Genomic DNA, 27867 nt, shown 5'->3' on the forward strand with positions numbered 1-27867 from the left:
CTCCTTCGTTTTCTACAAGACTTGGGGACAGAATTTTGAGTTACAAACTCAGTCTCTACAGGAACTGAAGGAGGAAAATCAACTTTTTAGTGCCTGTCTAGTCATGTTTATTCAGGTGCATGTATTCATTCCTTAGATGTTATAAACATACCCATTTCTGGAGCCTTGACAATAAGGCAAAATGTACAAATGTTATAATTACTTAAATCCATGTTCATTTTTCCCAAATTTTTGGATATTCTGTAGGCACTAGAAAACTTTAATAGACTCTGATCAGTAACATAAAACTTGTTGCTTTCTCCAAAACAACACCAGTCCCATATCACCCACAGACAACAATAGTAAAACAGAGTTATGAATTTTTCATTTATATTTGTGTTAAATATAAAATGGGGTTAAATTCTCGATCTTTGTAAATGAAATAATACAGTTTGACAGTGTTCTTTAAATGTCTGGTCATCTACCTTTCCTCCTCTCATTCTGTCTTGTCTTTACTTACCATATGTGCTTTATCCCATCTACATCATTCTGTAGGATCAATATACTTGGAATTCATTAAATTTCACAAACTTTAAAGATCCAACAAATTAGTTTATTTCTCTAAAATGAAAAATGAAGCTACTCAGTGGCTATTAGATTACATACTCGCCCTTATGTTAATAACTGACATTTTAAACTATGACATTTGCCATTAACTTATGTTACGAGATTATTCTAGGAATCAAAATGGTTTCGTACAACTTGACCTTTGCTATTTCGAAACACTTCACATTTCAACTTCATATATTTATCAAAAAAGACCTGAACACTTAAGACATTACAAGAGGCCACAGTGCATTTGTAAGTTCTTTGACCTTGGAAAAAGAGTATTACACACACTTCCAATGGTGTGTCTAAATCAGCTGCAGTTGAATGACAAGGCTTCAGTATAAGTGCATCAGGGCTAAATTAACAGGAAACTGCTTCATCTTGTCAAATCAGAGGTTCTCTTGCTTCAGGACTCTTACTTGAGATTTCTTCTTCTGCAAAATTGATTTTTAAAGGAGGAAAATAAGCATTGCAAAGAAAAGTAGGAACAATTCCAATAGCAGCAAATTTCTTGATTTCCAAAAGGCTCAATTTGTGCAAGACTCACTAATAAATAATAAAATTACCATTTCTACTGAAATGCCTTTTCTCCAAAAATCAATGCACTTCTCCTAGAATACTTTTCAAAACAACCAGTATTTAATTATCATGGGAAAATCAAAGTGATATGCAAGGAATCAATATAACAAGGCCCACATCTGTACTAAAATACTGAGATATAATTAATTCTTTATTATACAACTTTTAAAACATGAAAGTAAGGGAATTATGATTAATAAAATATGCTGGTCATTTGGTTTCAATTAACTTATAATGTTACAGGTTGAACTGTGCCACCAAGGCAGACAGACGTGGGATATATATAATCATAGGGACTATGAAAGAAAGTACCTCCTCTTACCCTAGATGAAGATATAGAGATATAATTATCACATTACCCACCATGTTCATGCAACATTCACTTGGTACAGTATTTATGAAAAGACAAGTGAATAGGAGATTAGAAATAGCCTGGGCTACATGGTAAATTTGAAGCCAGCCTGAACTATATAATGAGTTTGTTGTGGCTAGCCAGAGGTACACTGCTACTCACAAGTTGAGAGAATGGTTCACCAAGGGTGTATACACAGGTCTAGTTAACTCTTACCTTTTAAGTTAGGCAGAAATTCCCTGAGACTACATGGTAACGTAGTCCTCAATTTTTGCTCCACCGGAGAAACTTTAGTTAGTGATGATACAGACTGTGTTCTTTCATCAAAGGACATGTGGGGAGATGGCTTTGTGTAAAACAAGTCCTGAGTGCCCAAAAAATTATGTGTATCATCTGATTTCATGTCTTTGGATACAGGGCTCAATTCTACTTTGTCTTGTTCAAGTGTCTTGGAATTAGACAGGTGAGATTCTTGCCTTATTTTGTTAAGGGATTTCTTCAGAGCCTCGTAACGACTGAAAATAGCCTGAAAACTGTAATTCACTTCTGGAGTGGCTTGTCTTTTTCCATCATCATCTACAAAAGCATCACTGTGCACATCACTATTTGGCTCCAGTCTAAAATTGGTCTCTGAAGTAGTAGAGCTATTAAGACTTAGACGACCAACTTCTTCTGGAAGAGTTTCATGTAATATTCCAATGCCACTCAACCTCTGAAAAGAGTCCCAGAACAGAGTTTTATGTGTGGAAGGTTCACTGGAAGAAGCCTGTGAGTGGTCCAATATTCGAACAGACCCCTTTTCACTTCTACCCACCATTTCTATTCCACTGTCCACAGCAGGGGAAAATGCCTCCATTTGTCCAGTGTCTGAGAGCTGGGTGGTCACACACTCTAAATCTTGCTCACAAAACATTTTCTTATTTATCAAGTCTGACTCATATTCTGTAGGGAGATCACCAATCTGACTTGTCACTAAAGGTTTCTGAGGCACACTTTTGAGCTGGTCTGGAACAGCTTTTTCTTCAGGCAAAGAGGACTGATCAAAATCGGAGGAAAAAATAGCCATGCTTAGTTCCCTCTGATTATTCGGTACAGGTGAAGACTCTGGGGACACTTCTCTAGCTTTGACATCGACTAGAATCCCTTCTGAACTTCTGTTATCTTCATTTTCAACAGCTTTTCTCCATGAACTCCTAATTTCAGTTACTAATTAAGGTAGAACAAAAATGTAATTTACTATTTACATATTCCGAAACACAGATATGTAATTAAAATCTTTATGCTCCTGCCTCAGTCCAGGTTCCATATGCTTGCCGGCGGGATGACAAGCTTGAACATCAGGAAACTTCATCTCCAAAGGACCAAACTCAAGTCAGAACACCCAACAACAGCTGTTCCTGAAGTACACATACACCTCTACACAACACATGTGATTACATGCATGAAAAACATATTCTTGTCCATCCATGCCAGAAGTGGACAGAATTTTTTTTGATAAAGGACTAAATATTAGTATTTTAGGCTCTGTTAGCTATTTGATCTCCCACAACTCCTCAAATGTGGCATTGTAGCATGGCTATAAACAACATGTTAACAAATGAGCAAGGCTGTGTTAAACATAATTTTAACAAAAGACACTGCAAGACCCTATTTATTTCACTGGTTGTCATCTGAAGAACACCAACCCAGGCTGTCTCACTTTGGTATGAATTAAATAGCAGCAAAGAAGAAACTGTATTTAATCATTTACCCCAAACAGTCTACATTGATTAAATAAGGAAATATGTATCAGATATTTACCTACACCAATTGTAAGTACTAGGGGGAAGCATTTGACAACATGATTATTTTTGCCAAAGGATAAAACTCTAAGCACGCAAGCAGTGTGATGGCTGACTAAAAAATATAACCCACATAACTCACTAAACACATTTATTTGTTTGTTTGGGGTGTGTGTGTTTGTGCACATGTGCATGTGTGTGGGTGGCAAAGGTCAGAGGACAACTTCTAGGAATCCATCTTCTCCTTCCACCATGTGAGAGTTGGCTCAACTGGCCCCAGAATTTTTTTCAAGTGACCAAATAAAATATTTTACAGAAAAATAGCCAAGTAACACAATTAAAACAAGGTGATAATATCAGAACTGGTTATGCTTCTGTGTAGGTACACTGAAGTTACAAAAGATTACTGATAAAAGGGTGTTGTATAAATGTAGGTGATCACACCGGATACTTCAACAAAATTCATTTTATCACAGAAACAGTTTTAGATTGTTTCCAAAAAACTGTAAGATCATGCGTCTACCAGTGGCAATATCTTAGAGTGGGGAAAAAGGGACAGAAAGCACTTACTCAAGTTTTCTGGAGTTCGGGGAATTTGTTTCCTTGGTAAGAAAGGATTAGAAATTAGAGTATCAATTAGCTCCTCCAATTTTACTTCTTTTCCTTCAGAGAACTGTGGTGAATCAGACAGAACTACTCTGGTAACCTGCAACAGGGAAAAGAAAAAATAAATATGACCAAGCCCAGACAGAAACACGACAAGAACTCCCGTAGGAACGAACGGTGGATGCAGCACAGCCAGCAGCCAGCAGCCAGTTACAGATGACAGGTTAGACAACAATGAGGCTCCCTGACATGCAGCAGACAATCCAGGTACCACCCTGCTGCACAATGGAACACAAGACTATTTTCTGTTATAATCTTAAACTGATAATACAAAAGACCAAAGAACAGGGTTCTTACAATTTATTTATTTATTGTATATACAGTATTCTGTTTGCATGTATCCCTGCAGGCCAGAAGAGGGGACCAGATCTCACTACAGATAGCTAATGAGCCATCATGTGGTTTCTGGGAATTAAGCTCAAGACCTCTAGAAGACCAGCTAGAGTTCTTAACCACTGAGCTATTTCTCCAGTCCCTAGTTTAGAATCCTCATATGCAACCAAACACAGTGATTCATGCCTTTAATCCCAGCACTCAAGAGACAGAAGTAGATGGATCTGAGTTCAAGGTCAGCCTGATCTACACAGTGAGTTACAGGGCAGTCAAAGCTACACAGTGAAACCATGTGAATGAGTGTCTGTGTATTGGGGGGGGGGGGGTCATTTATACTCAGGAAGATTTTATTATTTTTTTGGTTTTTTAAAACAGGTTTCTTTGTGTAGCTCTAGCTGTCCTGGTACTTGCCAGTAATCCCAGGATTTCAAAGACAGAGAAAACTGACATGAATTCAAGGACAGCTGGGGCTACTAAAAAAAAAAAAAAAATCTGTCTCAAACCACTAAATAAATATTCATTTTACTTTCAGTTGCATGAGATTTTAGGATTCTCTTCTTCTATCCCACCCTATGCCATTATTAATCTAAATTCTTTTTATTGTGTTTTGGGGTTTTTTCTTTTCTTTTTTATGATTTCCTTTTATGTGTATGAATGTTTTTGCCTGCACACATGTGTATATACCACATGTACACCTGATTAATCCCCTCAAATGGGGTTTATGGGTGGCTGTGAGCCAAAATGTAGATGCTAGAAATTAAACCTGGGTCCTCTGGACAAGCAACAAGTGCTCTTAACCACTGAGCCATCTCTCAGGCCCACAGTTTTTGTTTTGTTCTGTTTTCTAGGACAGAGTCTCATGTAGCCTAGGATTGCCTGAAATTTGATTATTTAGCAGAGAATGACCTTGAATTCTTGACCTTCTTCCCTCCATTTCCCAAGCACAATTTAAATTCAGTTAACCTGAAAATGTGTATTATTTTACAGAACTATGGAATTCCAATTTTGAAAGGACTGATCATCTTTTTATTGTAGTCAATAATAGAATATTAGAGACTTAGAAGCATTTAGAAACCATGAGATTAGCCTCATGCTATAAATAGAATAATTGGCATTAATCCCATTCTCTGATATTGTACAATGCTAATTTAGTCAGAACTGATAAAGGAGACATAAATACCCGAATACAGTCTAAAGCCTATTTTTAGGTCACTTGGAAATAAACTGTGATATGCTATAATTGCTTAATCAAATACTAATTCAAGTAACGTTAAGTTTTAAAACAATAAAGATAGCAACAGTGAAAAGCCTGATTAATTCATATAAACTGACCTGTGAGTACTGATCAAGTCACTTGACATAAAAACAGAGCTACCTAAGGAAATCAAATAAAGGCTGGCAAGCTGGCAGGTAAGCTAAGTGAGTTGCTGCAGTGACCTGAGTTTCACTGCAGGAACCCATGGTAGAAAGAGAACCAACTCCTTGTAGTTGCTCTCTACCTCCACATACATACTGAGGAATACAAGCACGCGCGCGCGCACACACACACACACACACACACACACACACACACACACACACACACACACACACACACACACCCCAAAGAACTTTTTCCATTTAAAAAAATTAAGGGAGGCTGGAGAGATAGCTCAGGTTTTGAGAGTGCTGCTTTCAGGTCATGAGTTCAATTCCCAGTAACCACATGGTGGCTCACAACCATCTGTGAGTGATAGACAGACAGACAGATCAAGATCGATCAATCTTTTAAAAAAAAAAAAAAGTAAGAGAGCCAAAGAGATAGCTCAGCTGCCAAGAGCAGTTGCTCCTGCAGAGAACCCGGGTTTGGTTCCCAGTATCCACATGATGGCTCACAATGACTGAAACTCTTACCTCCAAGGGATCTAACCCCTCTTTTGACTTCTTCAGACACTGCACACACATGATGCACATACATACATGCAGGTAAAACATATACATACACACACACACACACACACACACACACACACACACACACACACACACACAATTAAACTAAAAAAAACTTTAAAGAAAAGCCAATGAATTGATACCAATGTCTTTAGTCATTTTGGAAATATTTAGAATACAAGGTCAACAAAACCTGTGCTCAATGGTATCACAGAATCTTGGTTCTTATATTTTAAAAAAAAAAAAAAAGGTAAGAAACACAAAAAAAGTATTCAAATAACTATAATCATTGAGGGTATGTACCTAACAATTTATGCAATAGTTTAATTCATAAACTACTAGCTATGTATTATGTTTATACATTGAATGAAAGAATAGGAAATAACTAGTATATAGATCTTAACTAAATGTTTTTAAGAAATCTACTTTTACTTTTTTAAAAAGGCTGACTTTATTTTAGCCTTAAGTTTTATGAAGATTTTTTTTTTTTTTTTCTGAGACAAAGTTTCTCTGTGTAACAGTCTTGGCTGTCCTGGAACTAGCTCTGTACATCAGACTGGCCTCGAACTCATAGACATTCTCCTGCCTCTGCCTCCCAAGTGCTGGTATTAAACCACCTGACAATTATTTATTTTCAATTATGTGTTACGTGCATGTCCATGGGTTCAATGGCTGAAGAGGACAGAAGAAAACATTAGTTCACCTGGATCTTGAGTTACAAGTAGTTGTGAGCCACCTTGCACGGGTGCTAGGGACAACTCAAGTCCTCAGCAAGAGCAACACATGCTCTTAACCACTGAACAATCTGTGACCTCCTTTACTTCAGATTACCCCTGTGACTCAACAACTGTACTCCAATTCTGATCCCAACACCACTTAGAAAATAACAGATATGAAGCATGAAGCCAGGCAATGGTGGCACATATATTTCTTCCCAGCAGAGGCAGGCATATCTGAGTTCAAGGCCAGCCTTATCTACAGAGTGACTTCCAGGACAACCAAGGCTACACAGAGAAACACTGTCTCAAAAAGAAACAAACAAAAAAAGAAGAAAGGAAAGAAAGAAAAATAAATGAATAATCTTTCTCTAACCTCCTCTACCAGACGATCTTGCTCTTTCTGGAATGGATCACTCTTTTTTTTCACTGGCAAAGATCCTGTGAATACATTAGTTTGTATATTCTTTGCAATATCTGATAAAGGAGAGTCTTCCACATCAGAGTCTGGCACTTTCTTAAAACTCATTATGTTCTTCTCTTTGGGAGTTCTCATATTTGGATCCTGAAAAGAGACATACATTATAACCTTAATGATCATGCCTGATTTTGAAGCTCTCTTCATTCCAGATCTTGAAGCTAAAAACAATCCTCCATTTGAGATTCATGGGTTAAAAGTGGATCTGTTTTACATGTTGAGACAGGGTCTTACTAAGTAAGCCAGGCTAACCTTAAACTACAATGTAGCCCAAGCTAGCCTCTCCTGGAGACACTTATGTTTCAGCCTTTCAAGGACCAGGATCACAGGCAAGTGTCACCACACTTGCCAAAGACCATACTATTGTGAAAGTATGTGTTCACTGGCAGAACTAAATAATCTAAGGCAAGAGAATTGCCATGAGTTCAAGATTGGCCTGGACTATATAGTTGAGTTCAAGAAAAGAGCCTAGGTCATTTAGCAAGGCTGTGTTTTGCTGTGGAACAATCTTCATATACTGTAGACATGTACTGTTCTCATTGTTAATAAACAGATGATTGGCTGATGGCTAGGCAGGATTTTCAGGGCAGAGAGAATGCTGGGAAGAAGAGTGGAGACAGAGGAGTAGAAAGCCAGAGGCAGAGGAAGCAGGATGTGTATAGAAAATGAGGTTAACAAGCCATAAGCCACGAGGTAGAACTTAGATAAGAAATATGGGTTAAGTTATGAGTTAGCTACGAACAAGCCTGAACTATTGGCTAAGAAACTCTGCCTACAGTGTCTTACAACAAATCAACAACAAAAATGAAAATTGTTTTACAATATACCTTTTCAAGTGGTGTAAAACTGTTTGTATCTGATGATGAAGCACACTGTAAAGAGAAAGGCGCAGGGCTGAAAAAAGAAGACAGCAAGTCTAAGTTATAAGTAGGGAGGCATTCACTAACTTGATATATCTGAATATCTTAAGAATTTGTCTGCCCCGTATCTGTCCATGACGATTTCACTCAATTCGTCCTGGTCATCGAAAGGCAATTTATTCTAGGGAGGTCTAGTGACAATTAGAGCAGTACCTCTGCCCAATTTGTGTATCATTCTCCCAATTAACTCAAACTTTCTTACTTTCGGTTAATAACATTTTTACATGGTTAAATGACTTGACATACAACAATTTCAATACAACTTAAAAATTAATTCAACTAATTGCATTAGTACAATGTCCTCAACATGTTAATACAATTTCACAGTAGCAGAGAGTTTAATATTCTTTTACCTAGACATGGTAGCACACATCTGTAATATCAGACAGCTCAGTGACAAACACCTGTCATGTCAACCTTACAACTTGAGTGCAAGCCCCAGATTCCACAGCAGAGCAAAACAAACTCTCAAAAGTTGTCCTCTAACTTTTGCACACACACAAGCACACTTGTGCCCCTACCACACACACGTAATATTTTTTCCTTTTAAAATATTTTGGTTTTTATCATGGGTGGGGTGGTGGAAGACTTTTATATAACACCTACAAGTTAAAATCCCCAAGGATAAAGTATAAATATACTGTCCTGTATGAAATCCTGAAAGTTTCAGCACAAAGTACTGAATTTCTCTAAAATATAATGTAAATTACTTTTAAATATGAGAAAAAGCAAATAGCAGTCCACCCACCTTAAGCCTCCAATGACAGTGTGGCTGTATTAAATACTCTTTATACTGCTCCCTTCCCAGGCCATGAAAAAACACAATATAATAGTTAAAATACGTATGTTCACGGAAGTGCAAGTTTTAATAATAGTAACTGGTAAATACCCTCTTCTGCCCTCCACAGGCACCTGCCCTCATGTGCACATACCCAAACACATGCACACATAACTAAAAATACTACAACCAAATCTTAAAAAATTAAAAAAATAGATGGGAATTCACAAGATGGCTCAGCAAGTAAAGCCACTTGTTGCCAAGCCTTAACCAACTCACAAGGTTGTCACTGACCCCACACATATGCAATCATACATCCACACAGAAATAAGTGTAAAAACAATACAAGGGCTGGAGAGATGGTTCGTGTGCTTATTACACAAGCTGGGGGACCAGAGTTCAGAGCCTCAACAACCAACCACATAAAAGGTCAGACATGGCAGCCCAAACCTGTAATCCTAGGAGACAGAGACACAAGGACCTCAAAGGCTCACTAGTACCCAACCTGGCTGATTTGTGAGATCCAGGTTCAATGAGAGTAATAGAAGATGCCTAGTCATTATCTTTGGCCTCCACATATGCACACTGAACACATACATGCATACATAAGCATGCACCACACATGTAGGCATAATAAATACATCATCTGTTCAGTGTACCTGTGTCATTGTTACATAATAACTCTTACAATAAAAATATGTGGATTACATACATTAATTCAGAGTTCTTTACTTTTTTTTTAATTTGGTGGGGGGGGGGCTGTGCATTTCACAGCACACATGTGGAAATCAGTGACAACTTGTAGGAGTCAGTTCTCTCTTTCCACTATGTGAGTCCAGGATCAGAATCAAACTCAGGTCCTCAGGCTTGGAAGTAAATACCTTTACCCACTAAGGTATCTCACTAGTCACCAGTTTTTACTTTATATCAGGCACTGATTGTAAGAGCTAAAATAGGACAACAGAAAACAGGCAGTAAAGAAAATAAATTCCTGGAAGGAAGTGGTAACAAGAAGGCTAAGTTTTTCATATTAAATCCTATTAGAGTAAATCAGATGTCTTCTAATTTTTTTTCTAAATAATGCTAACTCTATAAAACATCAAAAACTTCAGTATAAGCCCAGCATTTAATTCTAGCACAGAGGCAGGTGAGTCTGAGTTTGAGGTCAGCCTATATTCCAAGAGAGCCAGAGCTACAGAGTAAGACCCTGTCTCAAACAAACAAAAAAAAAAAAAATTCAGTATATGGACCGGAACAATGACTCACCACTAAGAGCCCTTGCAATTCTTGCAAGTGTTTGCTTACTACTAGCACCTACAATGCAGCACACAACACTATAACTTAAGTTCCAGATAATCTGGCACCCTTTTCTGGCCTCCAAGGGCACCAGGCACGCACTCAGTACACTTATACACATGCAAGCAAAGTAATCAAACACATACTAAACATAAACTAAAAAGAAAACTTTTATAAAACAGATGAAAACAGTAAGCTGTGCAGGCTAAAGAAGGGTGAACCAACTGAAAGCTAACTTAGACCCAGCCACTACAACAGAAAGCACTAGTTAGAAAAGTCCCACCAAACCAGATGACCTCAAATGCCCCAAAATTTCAGATTCAATAGAAGAGTGATTTCAAAAATGGTTCACACATATAGAAAAGGGCAAAATTCCCAAAGTTACCTTATGCAATTTCCAAACCTGCACTTTCTTCAAAACTCAGATAATCCCCATATAACACAATATTCAGGTAAGTAAAAGAAAAAAAAAAAAGCCCAGGCACAGCGAGTATTGAATGTCTTCTGGAAATGTGAGTCTGTAGTACAAAGACACTGTCTGCTTGCGAGGAAGAAACCAAACACTATTCTACAGTACATAGAGTTCAAAGCTAGCTCAAGATGAGACTGGAAACAATAGCATGAAAGTCAAGTGTTTTACCTGTTGGCTAGATCACACACACTTCCCAGGGTATCGGCTTCTCTTCTGCTACCACTTTCTTGGTTATGTTCTTTATGTGTATCTAAGGAAGTGCAAAAATTATTCTTTTAGTTATGTTTGTGTAGTCTAACATTCAAGGACCTCTAGAAATGGTAGAACACTTTATACTTTCCCCTGAAACCAAGGTCCAAATACAGGCTTTGTTAATGTTGCACAAGTGCTCTATCACTGAGCTTCATGCCCAACTGTTTACAATAATTTCTAAATGAAAGAAAACAGACAAATGACATAAACACAAGAAAGGAGACAAGGGCATAACTCAGTGAGTAAAACTGATCTGCCATACAAAGCTGATGTGCTTTCATAATAAAAAGGCTCTGTGTCATTACTGGAAAGCGACAGTCTGAGGGAAAGTCCCACTACAGCTTAGCTCTCACGGGACCACATCAGACTGCTCAAAAACATCTTAACTCTAGCTCTGAGTATCTGACACGTCTTCTGCCCTCCATGGGCACCCTCACACACATGTTCACATACACAAACACACATATAAAATCTTTTTAAAAATTAAAGACAGACAATATTAGAGAAGACACAGGAAAAGAAATTCTCCAACTTAGAAAATAATGAAATACACACACATACACAACCCAAATAAATAAGAACAAACCCACATTTAGGTACATATCAATAAACCTGCATAATATAAAAAGAAAAACCTTATAAGCAACAATAAATTGTAACCTAATTGTATACAAATGAATGACAATGAGACAAATGGTCAATATGTCAGAGTTAACAGAAGGAAGGAAACTAGACTTTATCATCAAAGTCCTAAAGATGATTTACCAATCCGGGATTCTAAAACCAGACCAACTACTGCACAGTACTGAGTAAACACCAGGTTTGGTGTCTCACATCTTTAATCCCAAACCTCAGAGAGGCTGAAGCATTCATGTTTTGCAAATGATAGGATTCTATCCTTTTGAGACATTTTTGTTACCAAAACAGAGATTTTTATGCTATCTACATTTCACAGTAATATCTACATTTCACAATAAAAGTAACTGGTGAGTAAAGGCACTGTGCCACCAAGCCTAATTATCTGAGTTTGATCCTGGTAGCTCACATGGTAGAGACAGAAAGAACTCATCGTTCTGCAACCACCACACATGCACTGTTGAGTATACATACACATGCACATACATAAGTACACAAATGAATGTAAAAATTACTTTAAAAATATAAGTAACTATTATAAACAATGAGAAATAAGCCAAGTACAACTGTACACACTTGTACTCCTAGCATTCAGAACACAGAGGCAGGAGGACAGCTCCAAGGTCCAGGGTAGCCTGGTCTACACAGTTTGTTCAAGGTCAGTCAATGCTTTACAATGAAACACTGTCTTGAAAAGGGCCTGGGTGGGGCTTACCAACCTGGAAGTGAAGCAGGATACTTTAAAAGTACACTCCTTCCATGTACTTCCTCTGACACAGGATCAAATGAAAGGGGAGACATGGGGGGCAAAAGATCCACAGCCTTAAAATACAAAATTCACAATATTCAGTAAACACTCACAAACAACCACAATGGCAATGCTAAGTTCATCAAAGAATGGATTTTTCCCCTAGCAATAAATTACCAAACACTTTATTCTGTGACTTTTTTTTTTTTTTTAATTTTTATGTGTATGGATGTTTTGTCTACATGGATGTGCACTACATATGTGCCTGGTGTCCACGGAAGCCAGAAGAGGGCATCAGATACCCTAAGATCGGAGTTTTAGCGGTGATAAGGCCCCAGTGGGTGCTAGGCTCCTCTGGAAAAGGATATGATAAGCCATCTCTCCCACCCCTGCATTGTTTTTAAATCAAACAATTCAATATTTGTATAAGCAAGTTTCAAATTTTATTTAGTAGTATTTTTAACCCTCTGAATTTAAAATGACTAACTATAAATAACAGTAGCTTGATGAAAAACTATTATATACTTGGAAAAAGTATAGAAATTAATTAAGACATTTGAAATCCAGATCAGTCTAGGATAAACATCTACACATCAGGTACCTGTCTCTAAAAAGCTACTGAGCCTAGCATGGTGGTCCAGGCTTATAGCCCTAGCATTTGGGAGCAAATGCAAGATGAGCAGGTCATATTCATCATCAGCTACACAGCAAGTTTAAGGCCAACTTGGGGTATATGAAACTAGAAATAACTTGGGTTGATGAGATGGCTCAGAAGGTAAAAGCCCTTGCCAGGCAAGCCGAAGGGCCTGAGTTTAACTGCAGGAACACAAGTGAAAAGGGATGGAAAGAACTGACTCCATAAAAATCATCCTGTGTCCTCTACATGTGCAACACAGCACATACGTGTTGCCCCACCTCCATCACACATACAACAATAATAAACTATTTTTTTAAACCCTTTACTTCAATGTAAACACAATAAATACACACACACTTACTTCTAGGTTACTGTAACATAAATTAAAAGACTGTTAAAACTTACACAGGAAAATTGCCAAAATTAAACTCTTCTCCAAACCCCAAGTCTACAGTACTTACTGAAGCCCCGCCTTTAATTAGATTGAAAGGAGACAGACCAAGAAATTCTTTCCACTTCTTATGCCATTTTCCTTCCTTTTCGAGGATAGAATGTCTTATTGCAGTGATGTTCTCATTTATTTTATGCCTATGATATCATAAGAAATAACTGTATTTAAAGAACAGATAAAAATACAGCACAATTTAAGACAACAGTACAAGGGCAAAGAAGAACATAAAACAAAGATTAACCATTAAACTACATATAAATTGAATTAACTCTCATAAGTGACTCTTTAGAACTTAAAATACGCTTTTTCTCCTTTTAAAAAAGCAATCATATGATTGCATCTACAAAACTTTTTTTTGCAACAGTCACATACAGTATAGGCTGGCCTAAATCAACTTAACAGAAGGTGGCCTGAACTCCACACCCCCCTGCCTCTGCCTCCCAAGTGCTGGGATTGCAGGCGTCTGCCACAGGGCATGTTTTCCCCGAGCTCCAACCTTCACTCTGAATCCCACTCACTCCCACTCCATCAACCCCTAAAAGGAGCCAAGCTCATGGTCTCCCTACTCAAATGAGAACTTTTCTCATGCTCAGTTTTCAGGGGAATCTCACTCTATAGAGCAGGTTAGTCCCAAACTCATAATCCTCACGCCTCAACCTCTCAAGTACTAGGGTAAGTTACAGGCATGTATAGCCATGTATGAGTTCAAAGTTAACATGTTCTACATAGTGAGTTCCAAGCCAGCCAGGGCTGAAAAGTGAGACTCTATCTCAAAAACAATAGAATTATCTTAAGGCAAATAACTTATTCCAAAAAAGATAGTAACTATATTATTTGTCCTTTTATCTCTAGAAATTTATTACATATATACATATATAAGACTCTTGAATGCCAGTATTCTTAACTTATTTCCCAAAGCTGAAGAATTATACACAACTACTGCTGGGAAAACCACTGTATCCACCCCATAACAAAATAACAAAAGATCTTTCTGTGTACCTCATATGCTTCATATCTGACAATCTTTCCCTCTGAAATTTGGTTTCTTTTTCAAGGTAATGAAGGTCTATGGTCAATCTTGTTTGGTCAGTCTTACAATGTTCATGTTTCATTACTTTCAAGATTTCATTTAACAACTGAATAATTGTTAAGAGGTTCAATTTTCCAGCCTCATAAACATTTCCCATCTGCAACTAAAGATTCAGAAGGGGGGGAGAGAAGCAAAGATCTGTAGGTTCTTATGGTAATAAGCTGTTACACATTTATGATTTTTACTATTAAATAACATTACCTTAAGGAATAAATCACCACCCATATATGCCCATGCAGGTATATATATATGTATGTACACACACACACACACACACACACACATGCACTCAGGAAAGAACCAAAATAGTACTATCTTCATACTAAGCAGTCTTAAGCTCTCTATACTATACAAAACTGCAACGAAGACATAAGAAAAGCAAATGTATGCAAATACACACCCTTTTGCCAGGACCTCTATGAAAACTTCGCTAGAGATGATAAATAACACAAACGCTGGGAGCAGTGGGAAATCACTGAGTTGAAAAGAAATATAAGAAGCAGTGACTGGGCCAGGTGTGGGTGGCGCATGCCTTTAACCCCAGCACTTGGGAGGCAGAGGCAGGCAGATCTCTGTGAGTTCAAGGCCAGCCTGGTCTAAAGAGCGAGTGCCAGGATAAGAAACCCTGTCTCGAAAAACAAACAAACAAAAAGCAGTGACAGTGTTTTAACACATTTCCTTAACAGCAAAGCTTACCTGGCCTATCTGCTCCTCAATTCTGTCAAGCAAGAGCCTTGGAATATTAACAGCAACATTAGTTCCATCCAAAACACACTGGTTAACAAGACTGAATACTGAACTAACAACTTCTCTCTCCTTTTCCAAAAACGTGAGTGTCTCATTCACTGAAGTCCACAAAGACCGAACCTTTGAAAGCAAAGCAAAACAAAATATAAAATATATGTACTCTAAGAAAACATTGGCATAAATATTTGTTCACCCCTACTAACAAAAGAAATAAGAGCTAAAAAGAAAAGTGATTGCATTCTGTTTAAAGTAATGATATTATCTCCAAATGGCCTTGAAAATATTTTTTCTTTTCTTTTTTTTTTTTTCTTTTTTTGAGATGAGAGGACTTGAGACAGGGTCTCACTACATAAGCGTGGCTGGCAAAGAACTGGCTTAGACCACACTAGCTTCCAACTCAGAAATCACCCTGCCTCTGCCTCTTGAGTGCTAGGATTAAAGACTCGTGCTATCACAGTTGACCTAAAGAATTTCTTAGGGAAAATATAGCTTATATAATTTCCAAACAAACTAAAGAAATTTTTATATGCCATACAAGAATTGTATTATATATGGTAAGCTCAAAAATGAAGAAAACAAATGCCTCTTGTGTGGTGGTGGCGTACCCCATTTTAAGCCAAGTACTCAGGAGACAGAGGCAGACAGATCTCTGTGAGATCTAGGCCAGCTGGATCTACATACTGACTTCCAAGATAGCCAGGGCTAAGTATCCAGACCCTGTCTCAAAAAAACAAAAAAGAGAAAAAAAAACAAACAAATGAAAGATGAAGTAAATAAGCAGGATCCAGTCAGAAAAAAACTCACAAAAGCAAGTGAGCAAGCCACATCCTTTTCATAGTGGTAAAATAAATGTGAACATTAACTCCGTTTCAATGGGTATTTTTTTAAAAATAATTTTCCTATATTTTAAACATTTTATTATTATTATTTTATGTGTCTGAGTGTTTTGCCTACACATATGTCCGTTTCCCAGATTCACACATGGCTAGCTAAGGCCAGAAAAGCAAACAGATCTCCTGGGACTGGAATTACAGGTGACAGTCAGGGGTATGTGAGCTAGAAACCAAACCTGTGTCCTCCAGAAGAACTGCCATCTCTCCTGCTCTTCCTTATGCTTTTTAAAGTAACATTCTACCCTCATACGCTAAAGGTTCATTACAGAAAACTTAGAAAATACAGAAAACAAAACCTTTCCACCAATGCCCTACTATTAACATTTTGTTAATCCCTGTGTGTGGATATATCTATTACATTTTTCAACAAAATTAAAGTTGTTACATATGTCAGGTTTCTGAAATATACAAAGACTTACAAAATAAACAAACCCTCTGTATCTCACCTTTTGAATTTTCTCTTGTATATTACTCTGATCATCACAGGGGTCCATTCTAATAAAAAAGAAAAATAAATGATTGAATTAGCCATTAAAAAAAATTCACATGGTAATTTTACATCCAAGAAACCAACTGGTCTGCAAATCTACTAACAGGCATTTCAGTTTTAAAACATAATAATGATGGTGGTGGTGGTGGTGGTGGTGGTGGTGGTGGTGGTGGTGGTGGTGGTAAAGTTCTCAGCTGGGTATGATAGTGCATTCCTTTAATGCTAATGCTCAGTAGGCAAAGACACACAAATCTGTATGAGTTCAAGGCTAGCCTGATCTATATAAAGTCTCAGACCAGACAGGGCTACTACCCACACACATTCTTAGATCCTGTCTTAAAAACAAAAAGAACTCAAACTGAAACCAATAATAATTTTGAAGAACTTTATTAAAAGATAAAAATATTCTAGTCCTAGCATTTACTCTATTTCTATTGTTAGTAGTTTCATCACTAGTAAAATTCAAGATCTAAACTTTGTGTAAAGTACAGCTCTAAAAGTCACTCGCCTTTTAATTTGGTTTTGTAAGACCATGCATTCTGATTTCAAATTTCGTATTTGCTTAGTAGACAGACTGCAAGACAAAACAGAAAAGAACATTTCAATTATAATAAATAGGTACGGCCCACTTGTTTATTTTTTCTTTTCTTAACTAATATTTTAACAGTAAAATTAAAGGGACCACCAAGATGAGTCAATAGGGTAAAGCACTTGCCTCCAAACCTGACATCCTGAGTTCAATCCCCAGACCACACTGCAGAAGGTGAGAATCAACTTTCAAAAGTTGTCCTCTGACTTCCACTTGCACAATATGGAGTGTACATACAATACAAGTTTATTTTTATATATAAAAGTAAAGGGGCAAACTATTCTGTGACAGTCTTGCCTGTCTCATTTCATGCTGTGACACCAGTGCACACAGAAAAAAGATTTGCTGAGTAGATAAACACATATAAATACTACAAACTGGAGTGTGCCACATGCCAACCCTCCAGATGTAGAAGAGGAACACAATTCAATGCTAGCCTGGTCTACATGGCAAGGTCCAAGTCAGCCAGGACTTCATGGTGAGACCCTCTCAAACAACGACAGATAGACAAACAGACAAGATACAGTATTCTATAAAGTGACAATAAAGTACAAATATGGAGTACTTGTTGGGAGGTATAAAATATCTATTCAAACTATAAAGTAAACATTAAATACATAACAGAAACATGAAAAAATTTACATAACTCTACTTCCAAAGAGATCAAACACCCTCTTCTGACCTCTGTGGGCACCAGGTACATGTGATGTACAGACTTATGTGCAGGCAAAGCACACAAACACAAAATAAAAATAATTTTAAAATGTGTATAATTAAAATGCAATATTAATAGCCAAGAATTTGAAGTAGGCATAGATTATTTCTAGGCTTGTTTATATCGGTATTTATTTTAAAAAAGAACTTTTCTAACTTTAAAATATTACTTACTGTGCATTTTCCTGGTATTTTTGAATAACATAATTTTCTCTTTGCAAAATTCGTAAAAATCTGTCACGTGCTACATGGCATCTGGCAAGGCACTTGTGCATATCTTGTGGCTTTGAATGAAATGTTTCTGCAAAATGCACAAAATCTATATATGAAAGACAAAATCACAGGTAATATCACATGAGCTCGTCTTTCCAGTAAGACAAACAGGAGAAAATAAAACGTGCCATTTTTTAAACAACTCTTCACTTTGTTACTAATGACCAATGAAGAAGAATCCATACAAACATAGCACAGGTCAGATTTTTATCTATAAATCCTACTGTTAAGACAGATCAATAATAAAGATAAGGATATTCTTCCAGACAGGTTCTCTACACTACACTTAAACAACTTATCCAGCTGGGAGGTGGTGGTACCTTTAATCCCAGCACTCAGGAGGTAGAGACAGGTAATCTCTGTAAGTTCTAGGCTATCCTGGTCTACAGAGTGAGTTCCCGGATAGCCAGAACTGTTAACACAGAGACACCCTGTCTCAAAAGAGAAAACATTCACATCCTAGCATGCTGCACAGAAAACTCCAATGTCTAATTACTTGAAGGAAATTAATTCACTGAATTCAGAAGTCACCTAGACATTGAAAATCTTAACTAAATTACTTTAAATCAGAAGCTGTGTTCAGAAGTTCAAATACAAAATAAATTCCAATACAAAATAAATTCTTATTAAATCCAAATTCTTAGCTAGGCATGATCCTATGATTCCAGTAGTTGGAAGGTAGTGGCAGGAGGATCAGGAGATTAAGGCCAACCTTGACCACAGAGAGAGACCAAGGCCAGCTAGGGTTACTCCAAATAAAGTAATAAAAAATCCAAACATACATATTTTATGCAAAATAGTTTGGATTACATGTAATTAAGATAAATTATCTATTTACAGAAAAATTGTCACAATGCTAATGTTGCATTAAATTTAAAATATGTAAGTAATTATAAAGCTTGATCATAGATGTTGAGAACATCACACCTAGAAATAGCAGGTAAATGCATGCACATATAGCACATTGTAGCACTGTTCTCATAAAGGTTAGCCAAATGGCTCTCAGCTATAGGTTGGGTAAACAATTTAGGGTGATTTTCTCAGTATAGTAAAAAGCAGTTCTAAAAAAAAAGAAGAAAGGTCTACTATCAACTGACACCCAATGATCTCCAAGTGGGAAAAAAGATCCAAAACCAGGGCTATAGTCACATTTATGAGCTTCATTCATTTTTTTCACTTGGTTTGGGAGTGTTTTTTAGACAGTCTTACTATGAGCCCAAGCTAACCTAGAATTTATACTGTAGTCCCAGGCTGACCTCAAACCGTCACTCTTCCTGACTCAGCCCTCAGCCTCCCAAGTGTTAGAAATATAAGCATTATTATGACACCAGATGAAGTCTCCTATGTAACCCATGAAGGAGGCCTAAACTCACTCACTATACACCACAAGGTGGTTCTCAACTTGAGATCTTCCTGACTCAGCCTTCTAGAACTTAGATTATAGGCATGAATTGCCATTTCTAGATCATTTATTATTTAAATGTGTGTATGTATGTGTGCCTGCTTGTCCACATGTGTATTTGGTTTTTTTATAGTTTGGATTGTAAGCCTAGCCTTTAATGGCTGAGCCATCTTTTCCAGCTGTGCTGGCACACACCTTTAATCAAAGCACTTGGGAGGCAGAGGCAGGCAGATCTCTGTGAGTTCGAGACCAGCTTGGTCTACAAGAGCTAGTTCCAGGACAGCTTCCATAAACCACAGAGAAGTCCTGTCTCGCTTGCTGGTCAAAGTGGCACATGTCTGTAATCCTAGTACTAAGAAGACTGAGGCTAGAAAAGAAGGAGGGAAGGTAGAAGAGGGGTAAAGGAAGGAAGGGAGAGGAGGGAAAACAGGAGCACTGCTTGTATTACTCACTACACTGCTGCTTATACAACTGAAAACATCAAAACTGCCAGGCCTGGTCCTCACTTAGTCCCAGCACTCTGAAAAAAGAGGCAGGAAACTCTGTGTTTAACACCAAGTCATCTACATATTGAGTTCCAGGACAACCAGAGTTAGGTAGAGGTCCTGAATCAAAAAAAAAAAAAGGGGGGTGGGGTGGGGAGGAGACATCAGAGTTAAAGAACATGGTGATATATTTTGATTTTTAACAGTGTACTAAGTGACTTGAATAGTCATGTCATAAAATTAGAAGACAGGCAGGGGTCAGTACTTCAGCACTTTTGCTATATTTTAGGAGCAAAAATAAAACAGCACCATAGTTAATAAACTATAAATACTATTCATTTTTATTAACTCTCAGAATTCATTTATTTGATTTCTATGAACCAATAAATTAAAAAAATTGAAATAAAAATTATCACCCAAAGCCAATAACTGAACTAAACTTGCAACAATATTCACCACACTGGATTAGAGGCCTGATTTGTCTCAGTGGCTATTTTTAAGCTAAGCAAGGTAAGAATGGATTTCTACACTTTTTTAAAGGCAGGTTCTCACTAGGTAATGCAGGTTTGCCTGGAACTTGCTGTATAGCATAGGTTAGCTTACATGTCTGTTCATCCTGCCTCTACTTCCAAGTGCTAGGATTATACCCATGTGCCACCATGCTGGTAGTTTCTGTACTTCTAAAGGGTTGTAAAAGAAAATTATGTAATCCATAAAGCCTAAAATATGTATCTAACCATCCTATGGAAAATGTACACTAATCCCTGCACTAGAAAATAATAGAGTAACACAGATATTGACAGGCTCATTATGAGGTTTCAACCATAGATGAGTAAATATTAACCATTTACTTTTTTTCAGGCAAATGAATGATTTAACTCAATTTGATCTTGATTTAAAATTATGAACAATTAACAATTCAAGAATAAAAACAAGGTGACAGGCAGTGGTGGTACACACCTTTAATCCCAGCACTTGGGAGACAGAGGCAGGTGGATCTTTGTGAGTTCAGGGCCAGCCTGGTCTACAGAGCAATTTCCAGGCCAGCCAAGGCTACAGAGAAATCCTGTCTCGAAAAAACAAAAATAATAATAATATAAAGTATGAGTAAACTTACCATTAGATTTCGTTTTAATATATTTGATTGCGACATATCTTGCAAAATGATACATCAGGTGAATAAACTTAGGACCACCAGGAGAAAGAAACAGTGAGCCAACAACTTGAGGAAAACCACTTCCACATTCAGCCTAGGACAGAAGACATGATGAGATGATTCAACCAACAGAAACTGTCACATTTTTTAATCACTATTTTTTAAATTTTATTATTTTACTTGTTTGGGTGTTTTGCCTGCATGTACGTCTGTGTACCAGGTACATGCACTGAAAGGTAAGGCCACAAGAGGACATCAGATGCCCTAGAACTGGAGTTTACTGGAACTGAGCTTGTGAGCTGCCACCTGGGTGCTGGGAATCAAACCTGGGTCCTCTGGAAGAGCAGCCAGTGCTCTTAACCACTGAGCCAGCCCTCCAGCCTCATCATTCTATTTTTTTAAAGGGTCTGTGATAATCTTGCAGTGAGACACACATGAGCTCTTCATGGGACAGTAAACCATCAACATTCCCCCTTCACAGCACAGTAACTTAGAAAGCTCAATTTCCATGGTTGAATGGAATATAGAAAACAAAGTTTCAACCAGCTACTACTCCAGCCCACTCTCCTACCATTTTTAAAACCTAAAAAAGCCAGGTAAGTGTTACAAACATAATTCTGGTGCTAGGGAGAGAAATAAAGGCCTTTAACCTGAACACTCAGGCAGAGGCAGGTAGAGAGATCTCTATGAGCTCCATTAAGACCAGCCTGATCTACATATCAGTACTGATCAGTTCTAGGCCAGCCAGAGCTAAACAGTGAAACCAGTAGTAATAGTAGTGGTAGTGGTGCTGGTGGTGCTGGTGGTGGTGGCGGCAGCTATGGCGGTAGTAGTAGTAGAAGAAGAGGAAGAAGAAGAAAGAGGAGGAGGAGGAAGATTTCACTTTAGGGGCTAGGGAGATGGCCCAATACATGAATGAGACCAGATTTAAAATTCTCAGATTTCAAAGAGAAGCCAGACGGACATAGCAGCTGCCTGTAATCTCAGAACTCTACAAGACAGAAACAGGATTTACAGTGGCAAGCTGGCTAGCTAAACCAGCAGTGATGGGCAAACTTCAAGTTCAACAAGAACAGCTTGACAAAGCATGATGGTGTCCATGTTTGATCTTAGCACTCCAAGAGGCAGAGGCAGGCAGATCTTTGAGTTCAAGGCCAGCCTGGTCTACAGAATAAGTTCCAAGTCATCAAGGGGTACATAGAGAAACCACTTCCAAAAAAAGAGCAAGAGAGAGACAAAGAGAGTAGGGAGAGCCAGTTTCAATAAATAAAATTATACAAAGATCAAGTTGGACATCCAAAATCAACCTCTGGTCTATACAGACACAGCAGAGGCTTCACTTTACAAAAATAATGTAGTTTAGCAGTAAGTTCTATTTTTCTTGGTTTGGTTTGAATGGTTTTGTTACAGTGCTGCTGATGGAAAACAGGGCTTACACATGCTAAGCAAGTAACTTATTGAGCTATATCCTCAGTCTTACAGGATTTTTGTTATTGTTTTTGTAAGACAATCACACTATATCAACCTGGCTAGTCTGGAATCCACCACAAAGACCACCAGGTTGGCCTTAAACTTGGTTGGATCCTCCTGCCTGAACCATTTTCAAAGATGAATTTTCTATCTTACAAAGAAAATACTTACAGAAATCTCTTTTAACCATTCACAGCAATGTTTCCGGAATTCCATGTCATGTTTTTGGTTAAATGGAGGCCAGCAATCTCTTAAAAACATAAAAGCAGACTAATGAATCCTCCCAAAAATCAAACTTAGCAAAATTGAAAAGACATGAAATTTATTCTGCACAGCAGAAATATTAAAGCAAAATGAATTTAAACTAGTGTTCTTAAGACTCAATTAAATACACTCTATGAGAAAACAGTTTTTTCTGAGGTTAATATTTGTAAGTTGAGTTTAGTTTATATATAATCATATAATATTATAGAGATTTACCAAAAAATAAGCTAGTCTTGGTGTTAGCCTTTAATCCTAGTACCGGAGAGGCAGAGGCATGTGGAGCTCTGAGTTATAATCTATATAGAATACCAGGCTAGCCAGAGGTAATGTGAGACCTTACCTATCATAAAGAAAAAAAATAATAACTTTACAATTACCTATTAGTTCCTCCATAACTGCTTTTTGTCCAATTATTTGTTGGGCATAAATACTATTCAAAGAATCAAGCTTTTTAACCCAATGTGGTGGCGCATGCCTTTAATCTCTGGGAGTTCCAGGTTAACCAGGACTACATAGAGAACCCCCCCTCAAAAAAATCAAATTGTTTTTACACTTTTACAACATGGTTTTCTTTTCTTTTCTTGAATCTATCCTGGAATCTCACTCTGGAGATTAGGCTGGCCTCAAACTAGAGATCCGCCTGCCTCTGCCTCCCAAGTGCTGGCCTTATAAAAGACTTGCCTTGGTCAGTGTCTCTTCACAACAATAGAACAGTAATTAAGATACCCCTGTTATTTATAGTTGTATTATTATTTAGTTTAGTTGAAATATTTTTTGAGCAGGGCGATGGTGGTAGTCCCAGCACTGGGGAGGCAGAGGCAGGAGGATCTCTGTGAGTTCTAGACCAGCCTGATCTACAGGAGCTAGTTCCAGGACAGCCTCCAAAACCACAGAGAAACCCGGTCTCAAAAAAAAAAAAAAAGAAAAGAAAAGAAAAGAAATATTTTTTGAAGGTCAGCCTGTTCAACCTAACAGGTTCCAGGTCAACCAGAACCTCATAACTGAGACTCTGGTCTCAAAAAATAAAAAAAGCTTTTATATTTATGTGTGGTTGTTTTTGCCTGCATGTATATCTATACACCATGTTCCATGCCTGGTGCCTTCAGAAACCAGAAAAGTGTGTACTGGATAGCCTGGTACTGTACACAGATAGCTGTGAGCCAGCATATGGGTATGGAGAATCAAACCCAGGTTCTCTGCAAGAGTGGCCAGTGAGCTTCATCACAGCAATCTCTCTAGTGCCCCCAAAATAAAAACTTTACAGAGAAAAAAAAATGCATATTAATCCATTAATTTGCAGACCTAAGACCATAAAGCTGTGGATGCCCATAAAGATGGCTGCACTCCATCTTGGCACAAGGACAGCAAGCTGTCAGCAAGTCACAAGACCTAAAGGTCAAAGGTGTAGCTACCTAAGGATGTTTCGGCCATCTCAGTCCAAATAACAACAGACCTGAATCTGAGGTGTGGCTACTCCTGACCTCAAGGCTAGGGAACAAGTTAGAGCTAAGGTGTTGTTATTGAACCCTTGGAATGAGTGAGGTAGAAAAATCTGTTCCATATACATGATGCTGTGTCCCACTTTTTGGTTATGGTATATAAGAGTGGCAAAAACTAAACTCATGGCATTTCAGTGTTGACTGATCTGCCCTCCTGATCTTTATTCTGTCTCTCTGCCTTTCTTTATTATCTATAGCTAGCCTTTCCCTCATTCACACTCCCCCACTCAGGTACGGACTTGGGGCAGCTCGGCTGGCTCCAACTGAAGCCCCGCAAAGACCAACTCCCAACATAAAGCTGATGCAGTGGGTGGCACACACTTTAAATCCATCCCAGACCTTGAAGTAGGTGGATCTCTCTCTGAGTTAAAGGCCAGCCTGGTCTACACAGAGTTCCAGGTTAGCCAGTGTGACATAGCATGACCCGGTCTCAATCCTCACATCAGAAAAAGACTATTAAGAACAGCAGGAACAAGTGTAAGGAACAAAATCTGTATTCATGAAATATGCAATTTTTAAAGTAAGCAAACGCCTGCACACCACAATTTTATCACATTCATTTAAAACAAGATAATGTCCAAAGTTGGAATTTGGGCTTACATAAAGAAATAGTCTATTTTTAAAATCTAAAAATGACTAAAAGAAGAAAATGAAATAATTTTTTTTCCTACCTGAAAACTTCTTTGGCATGAGATTCATTCAGTGTTTGAAACAAAAAATAAGAAACTATATAAAAGGCATCACGGTTCAGTTTGTCAAACATGTTCCTAGTGGTTTAGAATGGGAAAACAAAGAAAAACAATTAATAAAGCTATACAGCATCAAAAACTGTCTAAACATTGCACTCAAACTGGCATTTTTCATTCTCTTCAAGAGGTCAAGGCAAATTAATTTTTCCCATTCAGGTACACTTTATACTCCATTGTAGAGGGATATTCACTTTGTCTCCTTCTGTGGCACTGGCCACGCCAGGGACGGAAGTGACTTATGGAAGGAGGTCTGAGGAGGAGCTAGGGAATGCTCTCTTGCTGGCGGGATGGGAGAGGAGAGCATCCCGTGGAACTTGCTGGTGTTCATCTGTCTAGGTTGTAAGTTATTTCTCCCTGAATAAACATCTATTCAGCCTATTTGTTTATCCTGATCCTTATTTAACTGCAATATCTGGTGTCAGAAAAGAGGAGATGAAGGGAGATGCCATTATGTATATATGTTTCTCATACTGGTTAATGAATAAAGCACTGTTGGCCAATAGGAAAGGAAGATAGGAGTGACTAGGAGACAAGGAGGAAAGAGGAAGGAGTAAGGAGGAGTCAAGATGGAGAGTCTGGAGAGAACAGAACTGCCGTTCCTCCGCTCTCGGTAAGACCACGTGGAAATACATAGAAATGGGTTAATAATTAAGACAGAGCTAGCCGATAAGAAACTAGTAACTGGCCAACAGCATTATATCAAATACAGAGTCTTGGTGTGTTAATTGGGGCTGGCACGGCGGCAGGACCAGACCAGCGACGGAAGGAAAAACCTTACACTCCATTAAGAAAAAAACATAACAAGCTTTTACTTTCTGATTCTGAAAATAGAGATCCAAATAGGAAACTAGCCCTTTTGCTTTACTGCTATGAAATATTAAACAGAAAGGGATGTAAAAGCTAACTAACAGAAAGAGCATGCATGATGGAAGGAGGTTGGCACTAATTGACATTTACTAAGTAGCAGTAACAACAGCTAACATTTTTTGAGAACTTGGTTATTTGTTGGACATGATTTTACACCTTTTTCAGGGAACAATTTATCCTGAATTCTTCAAAGTACTATGCTGCTTTCTTAAGATGTTTTATTCTAATAATTTGACTGTTCTCATTATATATACAAACTTCAATCTACAAATGCTAACCAAAAAAAAAAAAAAAAAAAAAAAAGATGGCTCCTTCCCAAAACTATCCCAGGTGGGACACTGCATTCAACAAGTATTATCTGCTGAATGAACACATACATCACCTCCACTTGTCTCTTCATTTCAACTGTCAATTTATTCTGAGGCGGATAACCATGCAACTCAGCTTCCCCTTTATGCCACTCCCCCCGCAAGATTAATGAGACCTTCTAAATACAGTCTCTCAAATAAATACCTTGGACTGGAACAACTGGGTCAGCTCAGGATGTTCAAATTTATAACAACAGTGGTTACACAAATATATGTCAACACAGACTACAAACGCACAGAATTACAAAGTTCACCACAGACGTGAATAAAGTTTGTTAATTGTTTTTAAATAAACGTGATGCAATATTAGCACTCAACGTTGTAATTAAATTTGGTCTGGTAACTGTTCAGAAGTTACTACTATTAGCACACGCAGTGCTTTGCTTAGAAGTCTGTTCCAGATGGCTCAACAGGAAAAAAAAAAAAAGGTGCTTGCCATCGAGCCTGACCACAACAACGGAAGGGTTAAGCCAGCCCGCGGTTCTGCCCCAACAGCAGGGCAGTCCTAAGGCGCTCCCCGCACTCCCTACCCTGGTGACGAACGGCCCCCGCCACAGGCCGGAAGCCGCGGGGTTTTCCCGCCAGTGGCCCGCCACCCGGGCCCGCGCCGCCGCCCTGGCCTGCTTACTCTCCAAGGTGCGCGTGAGACACCATCTTCCCGCCGACGGTGACGACCCGGCTCGGATCCAAGCCCAGCGTCTGCAGGTACATCCAGAGATGCTGCTTCTCGAAATCAGCGTCCCAGTCCGAGCTCATCCTCTCGGTAGACACTGCGACTGAGACGGAGGAAAGCGCAGACCCCGGCGACAGAGAGGACGCTTGCTCCCCTCCTACAGACAGCCCCGGGTGGCGGCCACTCCTCCGCTGCAGCCGCCCGCCACCTCCACGCCGGAAGCCACGGCACCACAAAAGGCCAAACCGGCCCGGGAAACCAAGCCAGTGACTACGGCGCAGCCCTTAAAACCGAGACTCCCGCGCTTGCGGAAGAGAGCAGTGCGCCGGCGCCTCAGGACTTCCGGGAATGGTCTTCCTAAGCGGACTCTATCCCCCGCCATGCAATGCGCCCTTGTCTTCCTCTGAGAAAACTACAAGACCCACAGAGCATTGCGTGGCCAGACTTGGTCCAGGGTCCAGGAACAGGTATTTTGCTGAGACGGCAGATTCTTAGAATTTTAGGTTTCTGTTCCCCAGGATGA

At 38.5% G+C, this 27867-nt stretch overlaps 1 protein-coding gene and 1 non-coding gene across 2 annotated transcripts; both read right to left on the reverse strand.

Annotated features, from left to right (window-relative positions):
• Window positions 1-366: 366 nt before the first annotated feature.
• On the reverse strand, window positions 367-27442 carry Haus6 (HAUS augmin like complex subunit 6). Its single transcript, XM_051188132.1, has 17 exons — window positions 27300-27442; window positions 25359-25454; window positions 23096-23174; window positions 21416-21548; window positions 18313-18457; window positions 17344-17409; window positions 16792-16840; window positions 15402-15572; window positions 14615-14808; window positions 13626-13752; window positions 12499-12601; window positions 11060-11141; window positions 8253-8319; window positions 7324-7512; window positions 3871-4006; window positions 1736-2725; window positions 367-1022 (listed from the first exon to the last, which is right to left on the reverse strand). The coding sequence occupies exons 1-17, from the start codon at window positions 27425-27427 to the stop codon at window positions 973-975; spliced, it is 2805 nt and encodes a 934-aa protein (XP_051044089.1). The 5' UTR covers window positions 27428-27442; the 3' UTR covers window positions 367-972.
• LOC127225014 (small Cajal body-specific RNA 8) lies at window positions 8397-8527 on the reverse strand. The gene has a single exon (XR_007834757.1). It is a non-coding gene; the product is annotated as a small Cajal body-specific RNA 8 (non-coding RNA).
• Window positions 27443-27867: the final 425 nt, after the last annotated feature.

Source organism: Phodopus roborovskii, unplaced genomic scaffold (assembly GCF_943737965.1).
Source record: "Phodopus roborovskii unplaced genomic scaffold, PHOROB, whole genome shotgun sequence".
In the NCBI taxonomy this organism is placed as follows: domain Eukaryota; kingdom Metazoa; phylum Chordata; class Mammalia; order Rodentia; family Cricetidae; genus Phodopus; species Phodopus roborovskii.

Excerpts from the sequence above, each read along its gene's own strand:
- Haus6 (XM_051188132.1), bottom strand. The coding sequence starts at position 27,427 with ATGAGCTCGGACTGGGACGCTGATTTCGAGAAGCAGCATCTCTGGATG. Across the intron at positions 17,410-18,312 it reads AAATACCAGGAAAATGCACA|TCTGTCTACTAAGCAAATAC; the intron begins GTAAGTAATATT and ends TTTGTCTTGCAG. Across the intron at positions 2,726-3,870 it reads CCGAACTCCAGAAAACTTGA|TAACTGAAATTAGGAGTTCA; the intron begins GTAAGTGCTTTC and ends TACCTTAATTAG.